The sequence below is a fragment of the Castor canadensis genome, chromosome 11 (genome assembly GCF_047511655.1).
Source record: "Castor canadensis chromosome 11, mCasCan1.hap1v2, whole genome shotgun sequence".
Taxonomy (NCBI): Eukaryota; Metazoa; Chordata; class Mammalia; order Rodentia; family Castoridae; genus Castor; species Castor canadensis.
This window is the reverse complement of record NC_133396.1, coordinates 99,618,904-99,639,297: the sequence shown is the minus strand read 5'-3', so window position 1 is coordinate 99,639,297 and position 20,394 is coordinate 99,618,904. Positions and strand designations below refer to the sequence as shown.

At 35.2% G+C, this 20,394-nt stretch overlaps 1 protein-coding gene across 2 annotated transcripts in view; it reads left to right on the top strand.

The window, feature by feature from the left end:
- The window catches only part of Atf6 (activating transcription factor 6), a 187,343-nt gene that overhangs the window by 27,250 nt on the left and 139,699 nt on the right, over positions 1–20,394 (top strand). For both annotated transcript variants that reach the window (XM_074047639.1, XM_074047640.1), the window contains 3 exons: positions 2,196–2,416; positions 11,756–11,941; positions 12,938–13,029. In XM_074047639.1, coding sequence (XP_073903740.1) covers positions 2,196–2,416; positions 11,756–11,941; positions 12,938–13,029 — 499 coding nt within the window. The remainder of the gene's footprint in view (positions 1–2,195; positions 2,417–11,755; positions 11,942–12,937; positions 13,030–20,394) is intronic.

Genomic DNA, 20,394 nt, shown 5'->3' with positions numbered 1-20,394 from the left:
CATTTTATATGTGTTTATTTCATAATAGAAGTTAGTACAAGGGCAGATGAAAAGATCAAAAATGTTTAGTGATTATTTATGCCCAAGTAAATTTAATGCATTTCCAAATCAGTGAAATTATTTTTGTCTTAAAATTTTATTAAAATTATTTTGTTAGCATAACTTAATTGTACAAAGGGGTGTCATTATGATATTTACATATATGCATTATAATGTACTTTGATCAAATTTATCCCATCTATATTACTCTTTCTAAACTATTACCCTCACTTCCCCCCTTTTTAATAGTTTTTAGTGGGTTTCATTATGCTATTTTCATACATAAATATATAATATACTTAGATCATATTTGCCTCCCATCACTCACTCCTATCCCCTTCCTCCCTCCATCTGGTTTCCCTCCCAAGCAGTCTCTTTTTTACAATCATGTCATATTATTATTGTTATTTTTAGGTCTAGATTCCGAGTATGAGTGGAAACCAATATTGTACATATTTGTCTTTGTAAGCTTGGCTTATTTCATTTGACATGATGATCCCCAGTTCCATCCATTTTCCTGCAAATGACATAGTTTCATTCTTGCTGGATGATACTCCACTGGGTATATGTGCACCATATTTCTTTATCCATTCATTGATTGTCGAGTACCTAAGCTGATTCCATAGCTTGACTATTGTGAACAATGCTGCTATGAACATGGGTGTGAAGTTATCTCTATTGCATGCTGATTTACATTCCTTATGAAATAATTTTTAGATCTTTTTTCTTACTAATTTATAAATGGTGTTAATTGAATTGGGATAAAATGCTATTAATTGCATTCTACTTTTAGTGTGTTTTTTGAGGGCATCTGAAACAAAGACTGATTTTATAAAAGTGATATTTTTCACCCAAGACAGATGTTCTCAACAAACAGGTGTTCTAAAGCTTTACTTTGAATTTTAGTTTCTTCTTTGATTTTTAGTTCCTTCTGATCCTTTGAAATACCACACTGAGTTTTACAAGAGTCATATTAAGTTGCCTGAAAGTATAATGCTTTTTTTCTCTTAAAGAAGAATTATAAATTTATATATGGAATTTTAGTTCCTGGTTACTATAGTATCTTTCTTTTGCTAGGTAGGGCCAAGCAACTGTGGATATTAGATGAGGCTTTCAACACCTTATAAGATTGGCCAGATCTGAAAGGAAACACTTAGTAGCCCCCAGTAAAATTTCTAATAGGTTAGTGTTATGAGTTGTATGTCTTTTTTAGTTCTCAGCATGTTTAAAATAATGATAAATGTGAAGACTAAGAGAAGATTTGAAGGCCATTTTTTGACAGGGGTGGAAGTGTTGGTATTATCTACAGACTATTTTAAATTACAGGTTTATGTTTAGCTTGTTAGCTAAGAATTCATCTCAAATTGTTTTATATTTTTTCTTATTTAAAGTAGTCCTTTGTTCTTCCATTATTGAGTTACTGACTTTTTCTTCATATGTTTGTATGTATATATTTGTAAATTCTATTAAATTCAAAATATATGTTGTTTATAACATAATAAATATCAGAGGTTAATACTTAATCTACACATAATAGCAAATTTGATATATGTGTAGTTGAAAAGATAAATATGGTAATATATCTGTATATAGCTATATATTCTTTAGAAAGGGTCTTGCCCTGTTGCATAGACTGGTCTTGAACTCCTGGGTTCAAGTGATCCTCCTCCCTCAGTCTCCAGAATGCTGAGACTACAGGTATGTCTCACCATGCCTGGCTTGGAAATAAATTGTTAACAATTAACAATAACTCAGAAAAAATGAACTTAGTTGTTCCCATTAAAAATACAACAGCAAGCTGGGTGCCAGTGGCTCACGCCTGTAGCTACTCAGAGGGCAGAGATCAAGGGAATTGTGGTTCAAAGCCAGCCTGGGCAAATAGTTCACGAGATCCTATCTCGAAAAAACCCATCATAAAAAAGTGCTGGTGGAGTGACTCAAGGTGTAGGCCTGAATTTAATCCCCAGAACCACAAAACAAAACAATACACAACAGTAGAGTTACCATGAGTGTATGCTACTGTTGGTCATGTTCAATTTGATGGTGGGAAATCCCTCAGGATTGATTACATCTGCAGGAGAGACCTAAATGTTAGACTGCTTCCCTGCCACAATAGTTACTCATCCTCTCATTTCTTTTCTTTTTTCTAAATGCAGGTCAGACAGTTTTGCTCTCTCAGCCTACTGTGGTACAACTCCAGGCCCCTGCAGTTCTGCCCTCTGCTCAGCCCATCCTTACTGTTGCGGGGGGAGCCACACAGATACCTAATCATGTGGTGAATGTGGTCCCAGCCCCTGTGGTGAATAGCCCAGGGAATGGAAAACTTTCCGTGGCGAAACCTGTCCTGCAAAACACCACAAGAAGTGTGGGTTCAGATGTAAGTTTGAAACTTAGTACTTTTTTAGTGCTTGATTTTGAAAAAAACAAAATTAAACAAAATCCTTTTGCTCTTGTTGCCTTGTTTATTTTTTAAAGTTTATTTTGTTGCATGAAATAAAAGAATATGCTAAAATTGTGCATCCAGTCTTTGGTGGAAAATTAGGGTAAGGCTTATTATGTTAGAATCTAAGTAAAAACGTTTTTGAAAGTCTGAAGTACTTTGATGAAAAGTGAAGTATTCATACTCCCTCTTCTTTCCTCCTTTTTTAGAACCCTTTCATCACATTCTTTAAGCTCCCCCAATCATCTACTAATATTTTACAGATTCTTTCATATCTTTTGATTGAAAAAAAATTTTTTTTTTTTTTTTTAGCAACTTCCTAGATAACTGTCTGTAGACTTCTTTTTTTGGGCAGGTTTTATATTTTAGGTCTCTCTTGGCTTTGAGAAGGGTTTTCAGCACTGCGTATTGATGACTTACTACTCAGGAATTCTGTCTCTTGATTATTTGGAATTTGCCCATCTTTGCAAACCTTCAAATTTTTGAGCATGTTGTAGGGATTTCTTGTAACTTGTAAATCACAGAGTTTCTTAAGATCTGCCACTCCCTAAAGCCAGTTACATTTGCCAGCTAACTCTTGTTTTCTCTCAGAGTTATTAGAAGTATCTCATGTTATGTATTCAATAGTAATTAGACATCAAGATCCTAAAATTTAATCAAAGTTAAAAGTAAAATAATCAGTCTAACAGTGAATTCTCCAAACTTACAGTTGGGAAAGCAAGGTTTATATGTTTTCTTTAAAATAAAAATAGATGTTACTAGTTTTTAGTGTTGCTGCTCCATCCTTTCTGTAAGTAAAGTACTATTGCAAAGTGTTTCAAAATCCAATGAGTTATACAGAGTTATTAATCAGACTACTCTCTGGTCTGCATGCCAGAATTTATTAACCAGCGTGTCAGTGACTGACCCACTTATTTGTGAATTTGTTCTGCTATTGCATAAGCACAACCAAATAATCTCAGTTGGCAATCTTGTAAAATCTTGTAACAAAGAAATATTATGGAGTGTGAATAGAGCATACAAGTTCTAGAATAAGAGTCCCATAGTTTGTATAGGTATGGAAAACAGTGCATATCAAGACATGCAGTAAGAGGATGAGAATAAGAAACTCTCATTGAGTTGCATGAGAATAGAGGACATGGAGTATAGAATTAGACTTGACTGTTTTGTCAGTTTACTTTCAGAACTAGAAGAGGTAAGCACAGTGCTTATGGCATATGAGGTACTGTATTAGTTAGTTTTTCATTGCTGTGACAAATACCTGAAAGAAACAGTTTAAAGAACAAAATATTTATTTTGACTTATGGCTTTATTAGGTTCAATCCACGTGGCAGATGGCATGGCTGTGCAGAGTAGCTCACATCATGGCAGTCAGGAATCAGAGAAAATGCCTGGGCTAACAGGCTTTTACCTTTTTCTGCTTTTATTCCATCTGGCTCCCAAGCCTATGAGATGGTGCCACCTATGTTCAGGGCAGGTCTTCCTTAGTTAATCCTCCCTGAACACATCCTTGTAGATACATCCAGAGGTGTTTTGCTCATCTCCTAGGTCGTTCTCAATTAGTCAAGTTGGCAATCAACATTACCCATCATAAGCACTAATGTTTCAGTTGAAGATGAAATAGTGTGATGCTGGAATTTGTTTTTAACATACTTTGTAGGCACGTGGTGAGTACAGGGTAGAGGAAATAAGATTATAAAAATGTTGATAGTCATGGAAGGTGGGCGTTTAATCCTTTTGGTGCACAAGAAATTTCTACAATAGGTAAAATAATGGCAATAAGAAAAATCCAGAACTATTACATGATATTTTCAAGGAAAAAGTTACGTAATCAAGAAGAAAATACATTTTTCTTAAGAGACTGAGAAGGATAAGAATGATAAAAGAGGATTTAAAAAAAATTAAGTTTCTTAAAATATCTTTGGAATACTCTTTAAATTATGAACTTGAATGTTTATTGTGTAATAATCCAAATGAAATTGACATGAAGTTGCTTTTATGTAATATGTTGGAACATTAAAAATATTTTTATGAAATATTTTACACACAAAACATAAAGACCATTTAGAATTTTTCAATTATTTGGGTCAACAGTATGCCACAGTTGTTAAAAATATTAATGTAATCTAAGTGTATTTACAAAATTATAGCATCCTAATCATAGAGAAATCCAGAGGAGCATAGCTAGGATAGGGAGGGTATCTAGAAGCCATGTCATAGGTGTAGGAGTGGTTTATCAATTGGAATGATTTAATGAACTGAAGAAGAGAAGGTTGAAAGTAGATCTAGGAACCATCTTCTAGGAAATGAGCGTTGTCATGTGGAAAGTGAGAGAATTGCTCTGAGTTATTCTAAAGCACTTATCTGGAACAGGTACAGACTTTTTATATAACCATTGTATTTAGAAATGAGGGGAGGTCTTTTTTCTTCCTTTTTTTAGATTTAAATAATGAGCATCTGAATGTTGGCAATCTTCATTATATGCTACCAACCCATTGTGTAATCTTGAAACATATTTCAATTAATTATATGTTGGTCTGTTAGCCAACATGTAATTCTTTGATGTAAAAGAAAATATGTGTTCTGCTTTTGCATTCATAATAGGGTTCTGAAAATTGTTGAGTAATTTGCTGACAAAGTCTCAGTTAACACTGAGGAACTGGGGGATGTATGAGATAAGAAAGTACAGTACTAGTAAGTATTAGGTTTTTGTATTTAGTAGTTTTATTGTATAGTCATCTTACTACTTTTCAAATTTTAGAATTGACAGTATTATAAAGGAAAGATTCAAGTACTCTATGTTTAATGCAAGAGAACTAAGGACTATTACTTTAATTTTCTAGTCAACCTGCATTGAGGTTTTTGTGCTTATTTTTACTTGGCCAGCACAGCAGGAAGTGAGCCAAGCCTTTTCAGTGTGAATTTTTTTGGTAGAGGTTTTGATTGACTATTTATTTCAAATAAAGAAGTATCAATTTGTCCTATCAGTTCACCAACTCACTTAGGACCCAAAGTAAATCTGTTCCGGAAGGAGCTACAGAAGAGAACTTTGATTTGCTCATATAGTCTTGTATATTAGTAACTTGGTTGACCTCAATGGTAAATCTTGTTTGTTAGACTCAAGTCTTGTTAAATTAGGATAAATTTGAATTAATATTCATTCCTAATTCAAAATGGCCCCAAAGAAATTTTTTATCATGTACTTTTTGTGCTTTTAAATCAAAGCACAAAAGAGAAGTTGTAATTCAGGAAAAAAAAAATCAATCTTATGTGGCTTTATAATGCTGACATGGCTACTTTTTTCCTACCCTTTTTTTTTTTTTTCAGTTCTTTTGTCTGGCTGGTTTCACTCTCTTGAGGCCTGCTACTGCCATAAGTAGCGTTTTTAGCATACCATATTCTGCAAACTGCATTAAGTGCCACATTTTCTGTTATGAAACAGTTTGCCTGGTTCAAATTATAATTTCTTTCTTCCTGCCTTTTGCTAGTAAATCTGTTTTGTTTAACTCTTAGAAACCTCACCTAAGTTTTGAAGAAATGGGGTTTGTTTTTGGCTCTTCTCCTGATGGAATAAATGAACCTGGTCTCTGATTTCAGTGTAGAAATTTTCTATGCAGTTTGTTAATAAGTGGCAATCTCAGAACTACAAAGTTGACTTCATAGGAGAGCATGCTTATCTTTCTTTAAAGGGCAATTGAATGTTTCCAGATGTCAAACCAAGGGCTTGAAAACAAGCAGTCTGCTTAAATCTGCATTGTACTTATTACTCCCAGATACCCATCCTAAAAGTTTATGAACTATTACTGCTCTGGTTTTAAGATTTGGGGATTATGTTGTTTGGGTTACTGGGATAAAAACCTTTGCTGCATATTTCACAGTGGGCCAGGATGCAGCAAAGATTCTTAATGGAAATCAATACAGTGAAATAATGAAAATGGTCAGGAATTAGTACAGAACTAGAAATAACCTCACATGGGAGGGTTGGTTAAGAGGTAAAGCCTAAGCCAGTGAGGTGGTACATGGCTGTAATCCCAGTACTCTGGAGGCTGAGGCAGGAGGATTGAGAGTTCAAGGGCAGCGTTGGCTACATAGGGAGACCCTGTCTCAAACACACATACATACACACAGACACACAAGTACAGACAGTATTTCCTGGAGGCCCTGGGTACTCCTTCCTGCCTGCCCATTCACTCCATTGAAGATCTTCCAAATCCTTTATCACCTTGACCTTCTTTCTAAACCTCTAGTGGGATTGCAGGCATGTACCCACCACAGTGAGCTTGTTTTTGAGACAGGGTCTCACTAACTTAATTGCCTGAGCTGACCTTGAACCATGATCTTCCTATGTCTGCCTCCCTTATGTCTTTCTTACAACTCAATGTGATGTGTGCACTGCCTTTCTCTCTCCCACTCTCTCTGTGTGTATGAAACTTTGGTTATAAACTCAAAATTTGAAATTTAAAAAAAAGTTGCAAAAACAAAAATAGTACAGAGAATACCCCCTGTACTCTTTAGCTAGTTTCCTCTGTTAATGTTTTACCTCATTTGCTATCTATCTGTCTATCTATCCATCCATCCACGTGCACACAATTTTTCCCTGAACTATTTTAGATAAGTTATAGACCTCTGCAGTGCTTTACCTCTAAATATTTCTGTGTACATTTCTTAGGAATAGAGACATTCTCTTACACAGTACAGTTATTAACTTTATCAATTTATGTTGGTAAAGCCATCTGTCAGTATTACAGTTTTGTCAGATGACCTGTAAATATTTTTTATTGAATTTTTTCCCCTTCCAACACAGGATCTGATATGGGGTTAGATATTGTATTTAGTTGTTGTTATGTCTTGTTTTTTTTTTTGAGACAGAGTCTCACTGTATAACTAAAGCTGTCCTTGAATTCACAGTCCTCTTGCCTCATTCTCCCAAGTACTAGGATTACAGGTGTGTACCACCATGCCCAACACTGTCATGTCTTCTTAACCTCTTTAAAACAGTTACACTGCTTTTGTCTTTTGATGTTCTCTTTTATGAAGAATTTAGATCTTTTCTAATATATCGTATTTGGCCATAAGTCATTTATTTTCACGCAGTACTATTTGATTCTTAAAAATGCTTTTGAAGTGGGCATTATTTGTTCGCACTTTATCATTAAAGAAATCAATTGGTTAGGTGGCTCAGCCAAAGCCATATTGCTAATACTGTTAATTGGTAAAGTACTATGTGCAAGGAACTTTAAAAAGTACATAACTTGCAGATACTCGCTTTAAACCTTTTAATGACCCTTTAAGGTGAATCGGGGCCCTGATGAATACAGAGTAAGGTTTAGACTGAGGGAGCTCAGAGAGTGTAAGTTAGATTTTTATTCTTAGCCCCTGTTTATCTTCTGCAGTGGCTGAATAAGATTTTGTGATTTTTAAATTTGTTTTTTAGTCTCTAAAAAATTGAAAATAGGAGCTGGAATGAGGCAGAACTTTTCACTTTTCAATATTGCTTTACCTGCACTTTATCAGGGCAGATAGAGGTGCATTGTTGATGGAATAAGAATTTTGCCTCCTCTCTTTATTTATAGCTGCAGGATGTTTCTTTTTACTGAGACTACATTTGTATGATACGTTATAGATTACAAAGGACCTTTCACATAAGTCGTCCTTGCATTCAAATATATGTTTATTTAATAAGTAAAACACCACATTTTATAGTGCAGTAGCACTAACAGGAGAATATTTTGCAGCTGTGGAGTTTTTTCTTTTGTTCATCTTTCTTTTTTCAAGGCACAGTGCTTGGTAGAAGAGATGTCTGAAGGCAAGATTATCAGAAGCAGGAGCTGGCCAGCTGTTTGCTCATTTTAGTCTGTGTTAAATCATCTAACATGCCTATGGGGAGATGTGTCAATTGATTAATGGGCCAGAGTATTGATTTTATGTTTTCAGATTGCTAACAGAGGAGATTAAGCTTCCAGATACAAGCAATTTCATAACTCTCTGTTTTCAGACAGGCACGTAATTAAAGTAACCACACAGTTCACTGAGGTTAAAGTTCCATACTGTGATACAAGACTATTTGGTATTTAAAAACGGTGTGGAGCTATTGTGTAAGTACTCTAGTCAACTGTCCTTCTCATCCTGGCTTTTCTATTTGACAGTATATCCAGTGATGAGGTTTATTTTAAGGAATCTTGAGAACTATAGTAATTTTAGCAAATGGAGACTAAATATATTATGAAGCATCAAGATAATTGAAGTACAATGCTGCCATTCTTTTTTTCTTTCTTCCTTTTTTTTGGGGAGGGGGGAGGGAACTGGAGTTTGAACTCGGCTTTCTGCTTGCAAAGCAGGTATTTTACCACTTGAGCCACACCTCCAGTCCATTTTGCTCTGGTTATTTTGGAGATGGGAGCTCATGAAATGTTTGCCCTGCCTGGGCTGTACTTGAATCACTACTGTTCTGATCTTAGCCTTCTAAGTAGCTAGGATTACAGGTGTGTGTGAGCCAGATAAGCTGCCATTCTTACTGTATGTCACAGGTGATTATGATACATTGTATGTGCAAAAATCAGTCTATGAAACAGAATTATGGAGTAATCCTGCTTTTCTTCCAAAGGTAAATACCCTCCCCACGAACACAAACACTGCAGAGAATGTTTTTGGTCTAAAAACATTAAATTTTTAGAATAACTGTAGAATAACTTAAATATATATTCAGATAGCTGAAGATAGCTTGCTGAGATAAAAAAGTTGGAGCCCTGTGTTTTTTTTTGACTCTTGAAGGTTTCATTTATTTATACTGTCTTTGCCCTGTTTTTATTGGTAATATTGAGTATTTTCAGAATGGTTATAATGGATTTTTCCTATGGGGGAGAAATGAATATTTGACCACAGGTGGTTTTCATGTTTTGGTATGAGGCATGTGAATTGGCAGCCTTTGAAACTTTAATACTGTATAATGTGCAGGTGCTTTTATTGTTTATAGAAATGCCTAATCCTTGTTTGAAATTTATTAAATGGTATGCCATCTGTAAGCCTCCCCAAATTCCATGGATTAATTAGCCTTTAAAGTAAGGTTTCCTTTTATCTAACTTTTAGTATAAACTCTTCCATCTGGGAACCTTCTCTTTTATGTTTGTTCAGTGCTCTGTGTACTTCAGCACCCTAGTATTAAGTATTAGTTATGGACACTGACATTCTTATTAACAATGAAGGTAACTAAAAATACCATTTGACTGAACAAAGTGGTTGGTATTGTCCAGAGAATAATTTGCATGAGTACTCAATCCATAATGCCTTTGCTACTGCTATGTGTGTGTGTATGTGTGTGCTGAGCATCCTTAAAGAGTAGGATAGTTATTCTGCAGGGAAACTTTATTCATGATGGTTGTATATAATCAGCCTTCTTATGAAGTTTCCATTAAAGAAAACAAAGGATAAAAAAACACCCCTTTTTGACATCTCATATAATGTTTCTTTTTCTTGTGGGTTACCATGAAAGATTGTTGACAGTGTTTGGTGCTAGGAGATTGCTTGATTATATTTTAGCATACCTGTGCTTCTAGAAAGTATAGTATTTGAATGGGAATTATGTTATTTTGAAAGAAATTGATATGAAATTGTTTATTTACTGATGGAGTTATAGAACAACTCCACAGTATAATGTTTATTGTAAACAGATATAGGTCGGTAAAGTATTCTAGGCATCTATATACTGACACTAACATTATTATTTGGTGCCTTTTGTGGGCTTAATTTTGTCTCTCACCCAAAGAAATTAGATTAGTGCTTTAACAATGGGTTCCAAATTTAGTTTAGAAAAATTAACAAAAATAATTTTGCTCAGTAGGTTTTTATTGCAGTAGATATTGTGGTTACTGAATAAAAAAGTAGTATCAGACATGGTTTTGGGTCTCAAGGTCAAAAAGAGGAGACTTTTTTTTTTTTTTCCGTACTGGGGCTTGACCCAGGGCCTACACCTGAGCCACTTCACCAGCTATTTTTGTGAAGGGTTTTTTTGAGATAGGGTCTCGAGAACTATTTGCCTCGGCTAGCTTTGAACCAAGATCCTCCCGATCTCGGTCTCCTGAATAGCTAGGATTACAGGCGTGAGCACTGGCACCCAGCACTGGCAACCAGAGGTGACATTCTTTAAACAGTTGAGATCATTTGTGTTCTGGTCTGTCTTCTAAATTGTAAGGGCATTAGATGACCAGAGAAAAAAAAGAATTGGGTAAGAACCATTAGAATTTGGAGAGACCTTAGAACTATGTTAGTGGAGGAGATGGCATTCCAAATGGGAATAAGTACTATAAATTTAAAAAATGAGTTAGGTATGTGTGAAGATTATGGAGTAGCCTTAAATGAGAAGATTGGAAGATATGGCTTCAGTAGCTGTAGAGATAGGGCAGAAGGTTTGGTTAGGTGGGGGGTGACCACATTAAAGAAGGCCTTGAAAGTAGAAATGGGTTTTAGGGTATATGCATAGCTTGTCTTTGCAATAGAGTAGTAAGACCAAAATGTTTTTCTTTTTTTTTTTTTTGGCTCGGGGGAAGTTATATTTGAAATGGCAAAAGGATGAGATGAAAGACAATTCAAGTGGGATTATATTGCAGTGGTCTATGGATGACTTAATGAGTGCGTGTATTAGGAGAGTGAGTGGGAATAGGAAGAAAGGAATACCTGAACACATTTCCACTGAAAGGAACTTGGTCATTAACGTATACTCAGCATGAATTTATTGAGTGAATGAGAGATTGAGAGGTGCAGCTAGTATAGGTAATAAAGGAAACATAATAATGGTTACTTTTATATCTTGACAGATTCTTATTGATAAAAGATGGGTAGACTTAAGTGTAAAGATTTAAAGTATACAGGAGAATGTGAGTAGGTTATGTAAATACTAAGCCAATTTTATGTAAGAGACTTGAACGTTTGCAGATTTTGGTATCTGTGACATAGTATGGGGTCCCATGAATACTGAGGAATGACTGTGTATATATCTGTACTTAAAGGCACTTTCTGAGGGAGTTTCTGACGGGAAAATTAGATGTGCTTGCTAGGTAGGCACACTACTGCTTAAGGCACACCTTCAGCCTTAAAAAGTCTTGTTTAAGCATTTGATTTTAGTTTATTTAATTTGAGCAGTATATTTTAAAATCTGAAAATGACCACTAATTTGTGTTTTGAACAAAGTTGTTTAAGATAATTGTGAAAACCAGTATATTCTGATGTATTTTGATCAAATTCTGGAACCAGAATATTATGATTCATTGCAATTTTTCCTAGATTGCTGTGCTAAGGAGACAGCAACGGATGATAAAAAATCGAGAGTCTGCTTGTCAGTCACGCAAGAAGAAGAAAGAATATATGCTGGGGTTGGAGGCTAGGTTAAAGGCAGCCCTGTCAGAGAATGAGCAACTGAAGAAGGAGAATGGATCACTGAAGCGGCAGCTGGATGAAGTTGTATCAGAGGTGAGTGCTCATCATGGAGCTGGCTGAGGTGGGTTAAAAGTTTTGTTTTTTCCTGATAAGTAAATTGATAAACTTTTACATTTTTAAATTAAATTTTGTACAGCAATAGTGCTAAGAAAATGAGGGGCACAATAAGCCCCAAACTATTTGCACAAAGGAAAGAAATTTAAAAGACAACTTTTTGAAGTTCCACCCCATCTCTCTGTGGTACTGAGGATAGAACCCAGGGCCTCAAGAGTTCTAGGCAAATGCTCTACCACTGAGCTACATTCCCAGCCCAGAAGATGATCTTTTGAATTGGACCTCCCAGTCTGTGTACAAAAGTTGTCTCCTTGTCTTAAGTTTCTCGTATTACCTTAGTACCCTCTTTTCTAAGTGAATTACATTGAGGCTCCCAAATAGTCCTGCCATGTTTTCTATTTTTTTTTTTTTAAAAAAAAGAAAATAATACAAAATGAAAATGTGTTTTTAAAATCTTTTTCTGTGTCCACTTGACCACTGTTACGTTTTTTGCATCCTATTGCCAACTGGTTCCAAGAAGATTAATCTCCTCAGTTTTCTTCATGATATCTGCTGCTTTCAGGATTCTCACTACCATGTAGTCCTGAATCAAATGGGTGCCTGTTGAGTGGGATTTCTTACACTGTTTTGCCCCTGAGCACATGGGAATACTCTAGTGTGTTGCTGAAGTAATAATGATTTAAAAGATAGAAACAAACTACTGAATTGTCTCAGAATTCTTTGGAGGAATCCATAAAAATATAAATCTGATTTACCTTCTTATTTCTTTATCTGTTAGAAAAGAGGACTTGAAGACGTTGCTCTAGTCTTTTGAAAAGTGCTATATCCTCAGCTTTGAGTTTTTTTGTTTTTTTTTTTTTCTTGATAAAAAAAGGTATTCATATAACTGATAAAGAGAATTCTTTTGTTAGGTATTGTGTTTTGTGAGGTTGAGAAATATATTTAATATATATTTCATATGGTCATTTTCTTTAGAACCAGAGGCTTAAAGTCCCTAGTCCAAAACGAAGAGCTATCTGTGTGATGATAATATTGGCATTTATAGTACTGAACTATGGACCGATGAGGTAAGCATATGATTGTTTGTTTAGGATGCTCATACTAAAAGTTTAAATGCTTAGTATTTTTTTATTATTTAGCTCTAGTCATAAATAAGAGGGAAACTGATTTGTTTTGAACAAAATCAGCATCCTAGATGTACAAAGAGTAAGTAGACTAGAGCCATGTATTCAAAGATCTCATGATCCAGCTGGGAGAAGAGTCATGTAAAAGGATGAATATGATATAATGTGACGTGTGTAATAATAGCACTATGAACAGAATATTGAAAGAATATAAACGAGAGTGTGAGTTCCTTAACATTATGGTTCATGTCATATTGATAGGTGCATAGTGCAGTGTTTTGCCAAATGACTGAATGACAAGGGAAATCACCTCCAAGGAACCAGAACTTTGAAGTGTGATACCAGTTTGTCAGGTGGAAAGAATGGGAGAGGTGTGTTGAGTAGAAGGAATAGCATGTTTAAAAGCACCATTATGGGCTAGGCATGGTGGCTCATGCCTGTCATCTCAGCTACTTAGGAAGTAGAGATCAGGAGGATCATAGTTTGAGGCCAGCCAGAGCAAAAAGTTAGTAAGACCTCATTTCAACCAACAAGTTGGACAGTGGTAGTATGTCTGTGATCCCAGCTATGCCACAAGTCATAGGTATGAGGATTGTGGTGTGAGGCTGGCTCTGTAAAAAACATGAGATGCTACCTGAAAAATAACTAAAACCAAAAAGGACTGGGAATATGGCTCAAGTGGTAGAGTGCCTGCCTAGTAAGCACGAGGCCCTGAGTTCAAACCCTAGTATCACCCCCAAAATAATAATAGAGGTGCCGTTATAAAATGGCATTGCATTTTCAGAAAAAAGTGAAAAGTTCAGTGTATGTATATATACACATATGCATATATACAAATACATATCCATATATGTATATATGGATATATATCCATATATGTATCCATATTATATATATTATAATACATATATATCCATATATATATATCCATATATATATATATGGATATATATGTATACACACGCACACATATGTGGAGGCTGCCTGAGGCTAGGTATATGGCCGGAGGTATATGTGGAGCCAGATAATGAAGAACCTAACATGCTGTTTTATCCAATGAGGCATCCCTTGGTTTTTAGGCAGAGGGTAACATAGTCAGCTTTGTATATTAGGAAGATGACTCTTGAGGACTGTATTAAGAATGGAATGGACTAAGGAGAGACTGTTGACAGAGATAGCATTAGAAGACCATTGATGTCTTTCAGTAATAAATTAGGTTCTGAATGTAGATTATGGCTGTCAAGGATAGGCTATTTCAGAGTAAATCTCTGATAAAAGACTGGGATTTGATATCTAGTACAATGTGGGACATGAAGAAGAATAGAGGGAAATCAAAATAAAGCCAAAATTTCTGTCTTGAGGGACTTGATAATATACTTATCTGAGGTAGCAAATAGAAACATAAATAGTTTTATGATGAAAGAAAATTGTTTTTATCTTTTGTATGGGGAGTTTTGATACTGTCTAAGGAACTGAGATTACCATTAAAGAGAGAGACAGACAGACAATTGTAGTGGAGTAGATGAGATATCCAAGGAGAACAAGTAGAGGAAAGACAGTAATAAGAATTTGGAGGACACCAGCATGAACAGTAGATAGGCTCAAGAAAAGAAACTCAAAGCAAGTAGAATTAGGGACAGAGCTAAATGGATGTTTTCTGAAGCTGGAGTAAAGAGAGTTGAAAGGTCTTGGGAAGTGGTATCCCATGCTGCTGAGAGCTTGGGAGAGGCAGAAAGCTGAATTTGGTGATTCAGGTCAGTGGTATTCTTGACAGAAGATTTATGAGGGGTAGGAGTGAAGTTTATATTAGTTTATTGAGAACTAAAAGGAGTTAGGAGTCAAATAACCTCATTTTTATTGATAAACATTGTTACAAAGATTTGTAAGATCTTTGTACCAGTTTCTCTAGTTTGCAGAAAACTAGAGAAAATAGGTTTGTTTTTTTTTTTAACCGCTACCCAGCTTCAGTTTTTGCCAGTTCTGTGGAAAAGAGTTTAGGAAGTAAAGACAGTGAATAGGGACTCTCCTTTAAAGAACTTTTGGTGAGCTGGGTGCTGGCAGGTCATGCCTTCCCACTTGGGAAACTGAGATCAGGAGGATTATAGTTCGAGGCCATGCTGGGCAAATAATTCACAAGACCCTATTTCGAAAATACCCAACACAAAAAAGGGCTGGTGTAGTATTTCAAATGGTAGAGTGCCTGCTTTGCCAAGCATGAAGTCCTGAGTTCAAACTCCAGGGGGAAGGGTAGGAAGGAAATAGGAGGATTAAGTAGATTCTTTTTAGGATGTAAGACACTTTAGGAAATGGTTATTTAGTTTTTGGTTAAATTCTCAGTGAGATGTATTATTAACAATTCTTTACATGCGTGCTTGAAAATATTTATATTCATTTTTCTGTCTTCCTTTCCTGGCCCTACCCACAGGTTTAATATCATTGTTTCTTTACCTGTTTGTCATATCACTTAGTTTTCAAGTCCTTTAACTAACCTGGTTCTTCTCTTGTGAATACACTCATTCATTCATTTTTTTCCTTCCAACTGAGCTACTTCAGTGTTCTGGCTTTGTGCTCCTCACTATTTATCAGTGTATGTGTTGGAATGTAATGTCCTGATCTGAATTAATTTCCTCATGTAGAGGACAGTGAAACTCTTTTACCTCCTAACAGCACTGTTTTTTTCATGTAACCTAGGATGATGTTTGCTCTTTTTTATGTATTTGATGGCCAAGCTGGATCATTTCCATTTTATTTCTCTACAGGTTGTTTATATTCATCTTTATATTAACATAACTCTCTAGATCATTTGATATCCTATCATGGAATTCCTGAGACCTATATACCTTTCAATTAGTATCCTAAGACAATTCAGTAGGAAGAGGTAATAATTTTGAGTTAATGTAGTTTTGAAACTTCACACTATCCCACACATGTTAAATACAGTACACTGGAGATACTTGGAATGAATATTTGAATTATTAAAAATATTTTTTCACCGCCTTTTTTCATTATATACTGTTAACATTTTGCCCATCTTCTTCATATTAAAGTTATTTTGATATTTAATTTTTGTGTTTGAGGAATGGGACTTCTGTTATTCATGAAGGGCTATGTCTTGATTAATAAAGGAGGAAAGAAACATAATCTAGACTTTTTCCTTCTGATTTAGGAACTTGAAAATAATAAATTTCCATGAGTAAACTGAGTCAGAGTATAGCAAAGTGAATATAGACTCACCAGCAAGGCTCCAAATGAAGCTTCTTTTACTGACACTTCCCAGGATCAGAGATTGTAGGCCATAGTTATCCTACTGTGCTACAGAACATTAGAAGTTATTTCTCCTACTCAATTGTACTCCAATACCAGTTTTTTTTTTTTTTTTTTTGGCTTCTCTCTATCCCTCTTTCCCCTCCCCAGCCTCTAATAGCTACTATTCAAATCTCTACTCCTAAGAGATCAACCTTTTTAGCTTCAAGGTCTCTCTCTTTTTTTATTTAAAAACATTTATTTCTGATGCAGGGTCTCACTGTGTAGCTCAGGCTCACGTCAAACTTGTGATCCTCTTGCCTCAGCCTACCAAGTACTGGGACTACAGGTGTGCATCACCACACCTAGCCCTCAAGTTCTCTTTTATATAATAACTTTTTCCACTAACTTCTCTCTCATGACTTTCCTCCATAGCCATTGAAGAAAATAAAACTATAGGTTTTATTATCTTATATTTAAACATCAGTTTTTAAAGGTGACCATTAGTAACTCTGCTCTGAAGATTCCTACTTTTGTTATTAAAGAGACTGCTCCTTTTATTCCTTTTTAAATGTATATTTACCTCTCTATTTTCAATTACCAGAGAATAGATGAAAGTAGAAAATGATTATTTGAGATTGGAAGGTTGTGGGGGATGCGGTGGAAAAAGGGTGGTTGGATATAATCAGTGTATGTTGTATGCATGTATGGAAATACAAAAATTTCAGAAAATAAAAAACTGTGTAGAGTGGAAAGTGACAGGCTTCTAATTCAACTTTCTCCTAGCCACTTTCCTTCCCCCAACTCACTCCTTCCTTCCTTCCTCCCTCTTGTTTTCTTTTATTTCACTAGTAGTAGAGTTTGAATTCAGGGCCTCTTTATGCTTATTATGTAGGTGTTCTACCACGTGAGCCATGCCCACAGCCCTTCTTTTCTTCTTTTTCTTTTTGGTGGAACTGAATTTTGAACTCAGAGCCTCCCTTTTGCTAAGCAGGTGTTCTTACCACTTGAGCCACTCCGCCAGCCCTTTCTTGTTATGGGTATTTTTGAGATAGGGTATCATGAACTGTTTGCCTGGGCTGGCTTTGAACTGCAATACTCCTGATCTCTGCTTCCTGAGTAGCTAGGATTATAGACATGAGCCACCAGCACTCAACCTATTTTTAGTTTTTTGAGGAGCCTCCATACTGTTTTCCATTGTGGCTATATCAATTTACATTTACACCACCAGTGTCAGAGGGTTCCTTTTTCCCACATCCTTGCCAACATTTGTTGTTGTTTGTGCCTTCTTTTCTTTATTTTTTTTTTCAGATTTCCAAACATATATTACTTTACTAATTCAGTCAGAATATTTTAAATATTTACTAAGTATTAAGCGTAATGTAAAACTATTGATATAATTGTAAATAAAACTAAAGCATCCTTGCCCTAGTGAAGTTTATTGTCTAAGGTGACATACATACATACATATATACATATGCATATGCGTATATATGCATTTGTATATGCATATGTATGTGTATATATATATATATATATATATATATGTACATGCACACATATATTTTTCTTTTTTGGTGGGGCTAGGGTTTTGAACTCAGGACTTTGCTGTCTACTGCTTGAGGCACTCCTCCAGTCTATTTTTCTCTGATTATTTTGGAGATGGAGATCTCACAAACTATTTGCATGGGCTGGCCTTGAACCATGATCCCCCTGATTTCAGCCTCTCAAGTAACTAGGATTTTAGTTGTGAGCCACCAGTGCCCAGATAGTAAATACACTAAACAAAATAATTATACAAATAAATGTAAAATTATAGTCATGTCAGGCACCATGAAGGAAAAGTACATAGTATCAGGAGACTATATTCACTTGACTTAGTTGGGGAAGTAAGGCAAGGTTTCCCTGAGAAAGGGGTGATTATGTTGAGATCTAAAAAAAAAGATTAGGAAAATTCAGGAAGAACATTATGTATCAGAATGAACAGTACCTGTAAATTTGTATATATACACATTCAAGTTTGTGTCTTTGTTTTCATATGCATATAGATTTTAAAGTTTGTAGTTGCATAAAAGGGACCATGTACAGAATGTCAGTATGTCATTCTCTTTTAAAAGATCCATAATTTTCTGTAGTTTAAGTATACAATAATTTAGCAGTTTCTGAATTTTAGGTCTTAGGAACCCCGTTAAGGCACTTAAATGTTACTGAGGATCCCAAAGAACTTTTGATTATGTAGCTAATATTTATTATGTTAGAGATTAAAACAGATTTAAACAATCTATTAATTCATTTAAAATAATCATAAACCATTACATGTAAATATAAATAAATTTTTATGAAAATAATTGTATTTCCAAATCTCTTAAGTATTTGATGTATAGGAGAATAGCATTGTGTTATATTTTTTGCAAAAGTCTTTGATGTCTAACTGACTAGAAACTACCAGGCTTCTCATATCTCCTTCATGCAGTCTGTTGTATTGCATAGACTGAAATGCATGAAGAAAATTCAGACTTATAGGTATGTGAGAGAACGTTGCTGACTCTTTCTTGAAGAGTTTTGGGATCTTCAGAGCCCCTTGGACTGCTTAGAACTCCAGGGCGCACTTCTAGAACTTCTACCATAATTTAACCATTATCCTGCTGATGGGCATTTCGATTATTTCCAGTTACTTAATAGATGTGTACATATCTGTCTGTGTGTCTGTATGTGTGTATATAAAATGTATTTCTGTGTATGTGTGTGTGTTAGTTACAATGAAAACTGAAGAGTTACAATGAATATTGTGACAGTCTGTCAAATTGCCTTTCAAAAAAATGTACTAATTTACACTCCCACTAGGAAGTGAAAGAAGTATCCATTTCTTCACACACTTTCACTGCTGTTTATTATGAATTTGTTTTTTAAACAAATGAATTTGTTTTTTAAATAATTTGCCTATCTTCTCAATCAAAAATGTTATCTATACTCTTGCCGCACTTGGTTTCCTTATCTATCTTCAAATATACTAAGCCTGTTCTCACTTCAGAGTCTGCACATTTATTATTCCCACTGCCTATAATGCTCTTCCCCAAAGATTATTCAATCAGGTATTAGCTCAGATGTCACCATAGTGAGGCTTTCCTAAACTTCCCTAAATGTCTACCTCTGCTGTGTCACCACATTCTGTATACTTTAGTTTTCTATATTAGCACCTTTCACCTTCTGTTATACTATGTAACATGCTAACTTTATTTTCTTTCTTTTCCTGCAAAGAGTTTTGTCTCTTGTTTTCTAGTACCTAGAATAATGTCTGGCACATAAAATAGCCACTCAGTAAATATATGTGGTATGAATGAATATTGTGCCCCCCCCCCCAATTAATAGCAAGTTTTTTTTTTTATGTCTTTGGCTAAATTTCCCTTTTCAGAAATTACTTGTAGTCTTGATCAAAAACTCCTTTTTGTTTGAGTCCACTTGCATGTATTAAGCATGCATCTAATAATTTACTGACAGCCTGCTTGCTGTGTACATTTACTGTTTATTGAACCTTCATGGACACCATTCCTAAACTGAAAGAACGTTCTTCTGTCTTTCCACTTGTGTTTTCAGTTTTGTTCATGATTTCAAGAAGCACTTATTACTGATTTTCTTTCTTTCTTTTTTTCAGTAGTACTGGGGTTTGAACTCAGGGTCTTGCTTTTATTAGGCAGTCAGTGTGCCACTTGAGCCTTGTCCCCAGCCCTTTTTTTGCTTTAGTTATTCTTCAGGTAGGATTTCGTGTTTTTACTTGGAACATGTCTCAGACCGTGATCCCCATGTACTACCTCCCATGTAGCTGGGATTACAGGCATGAGCCACTGAGCCCAGCCTTACTGATAGTTTCAGTATTATTTTATTCAGCTGCTTTTTTATCAGTTTTACAATTTGTCATAAACATTTTCTTGCACTTGTTGTTTTGTTTTGCACTGTTATTAAACTTTTCTTATGCATATTTTGTTCCAACTCTAAGGTCTTAGACCATGTTGTCTGATTCACTAATTTTCTGAAGAGGTAATACAGTATTTATCACAGAGCATATAC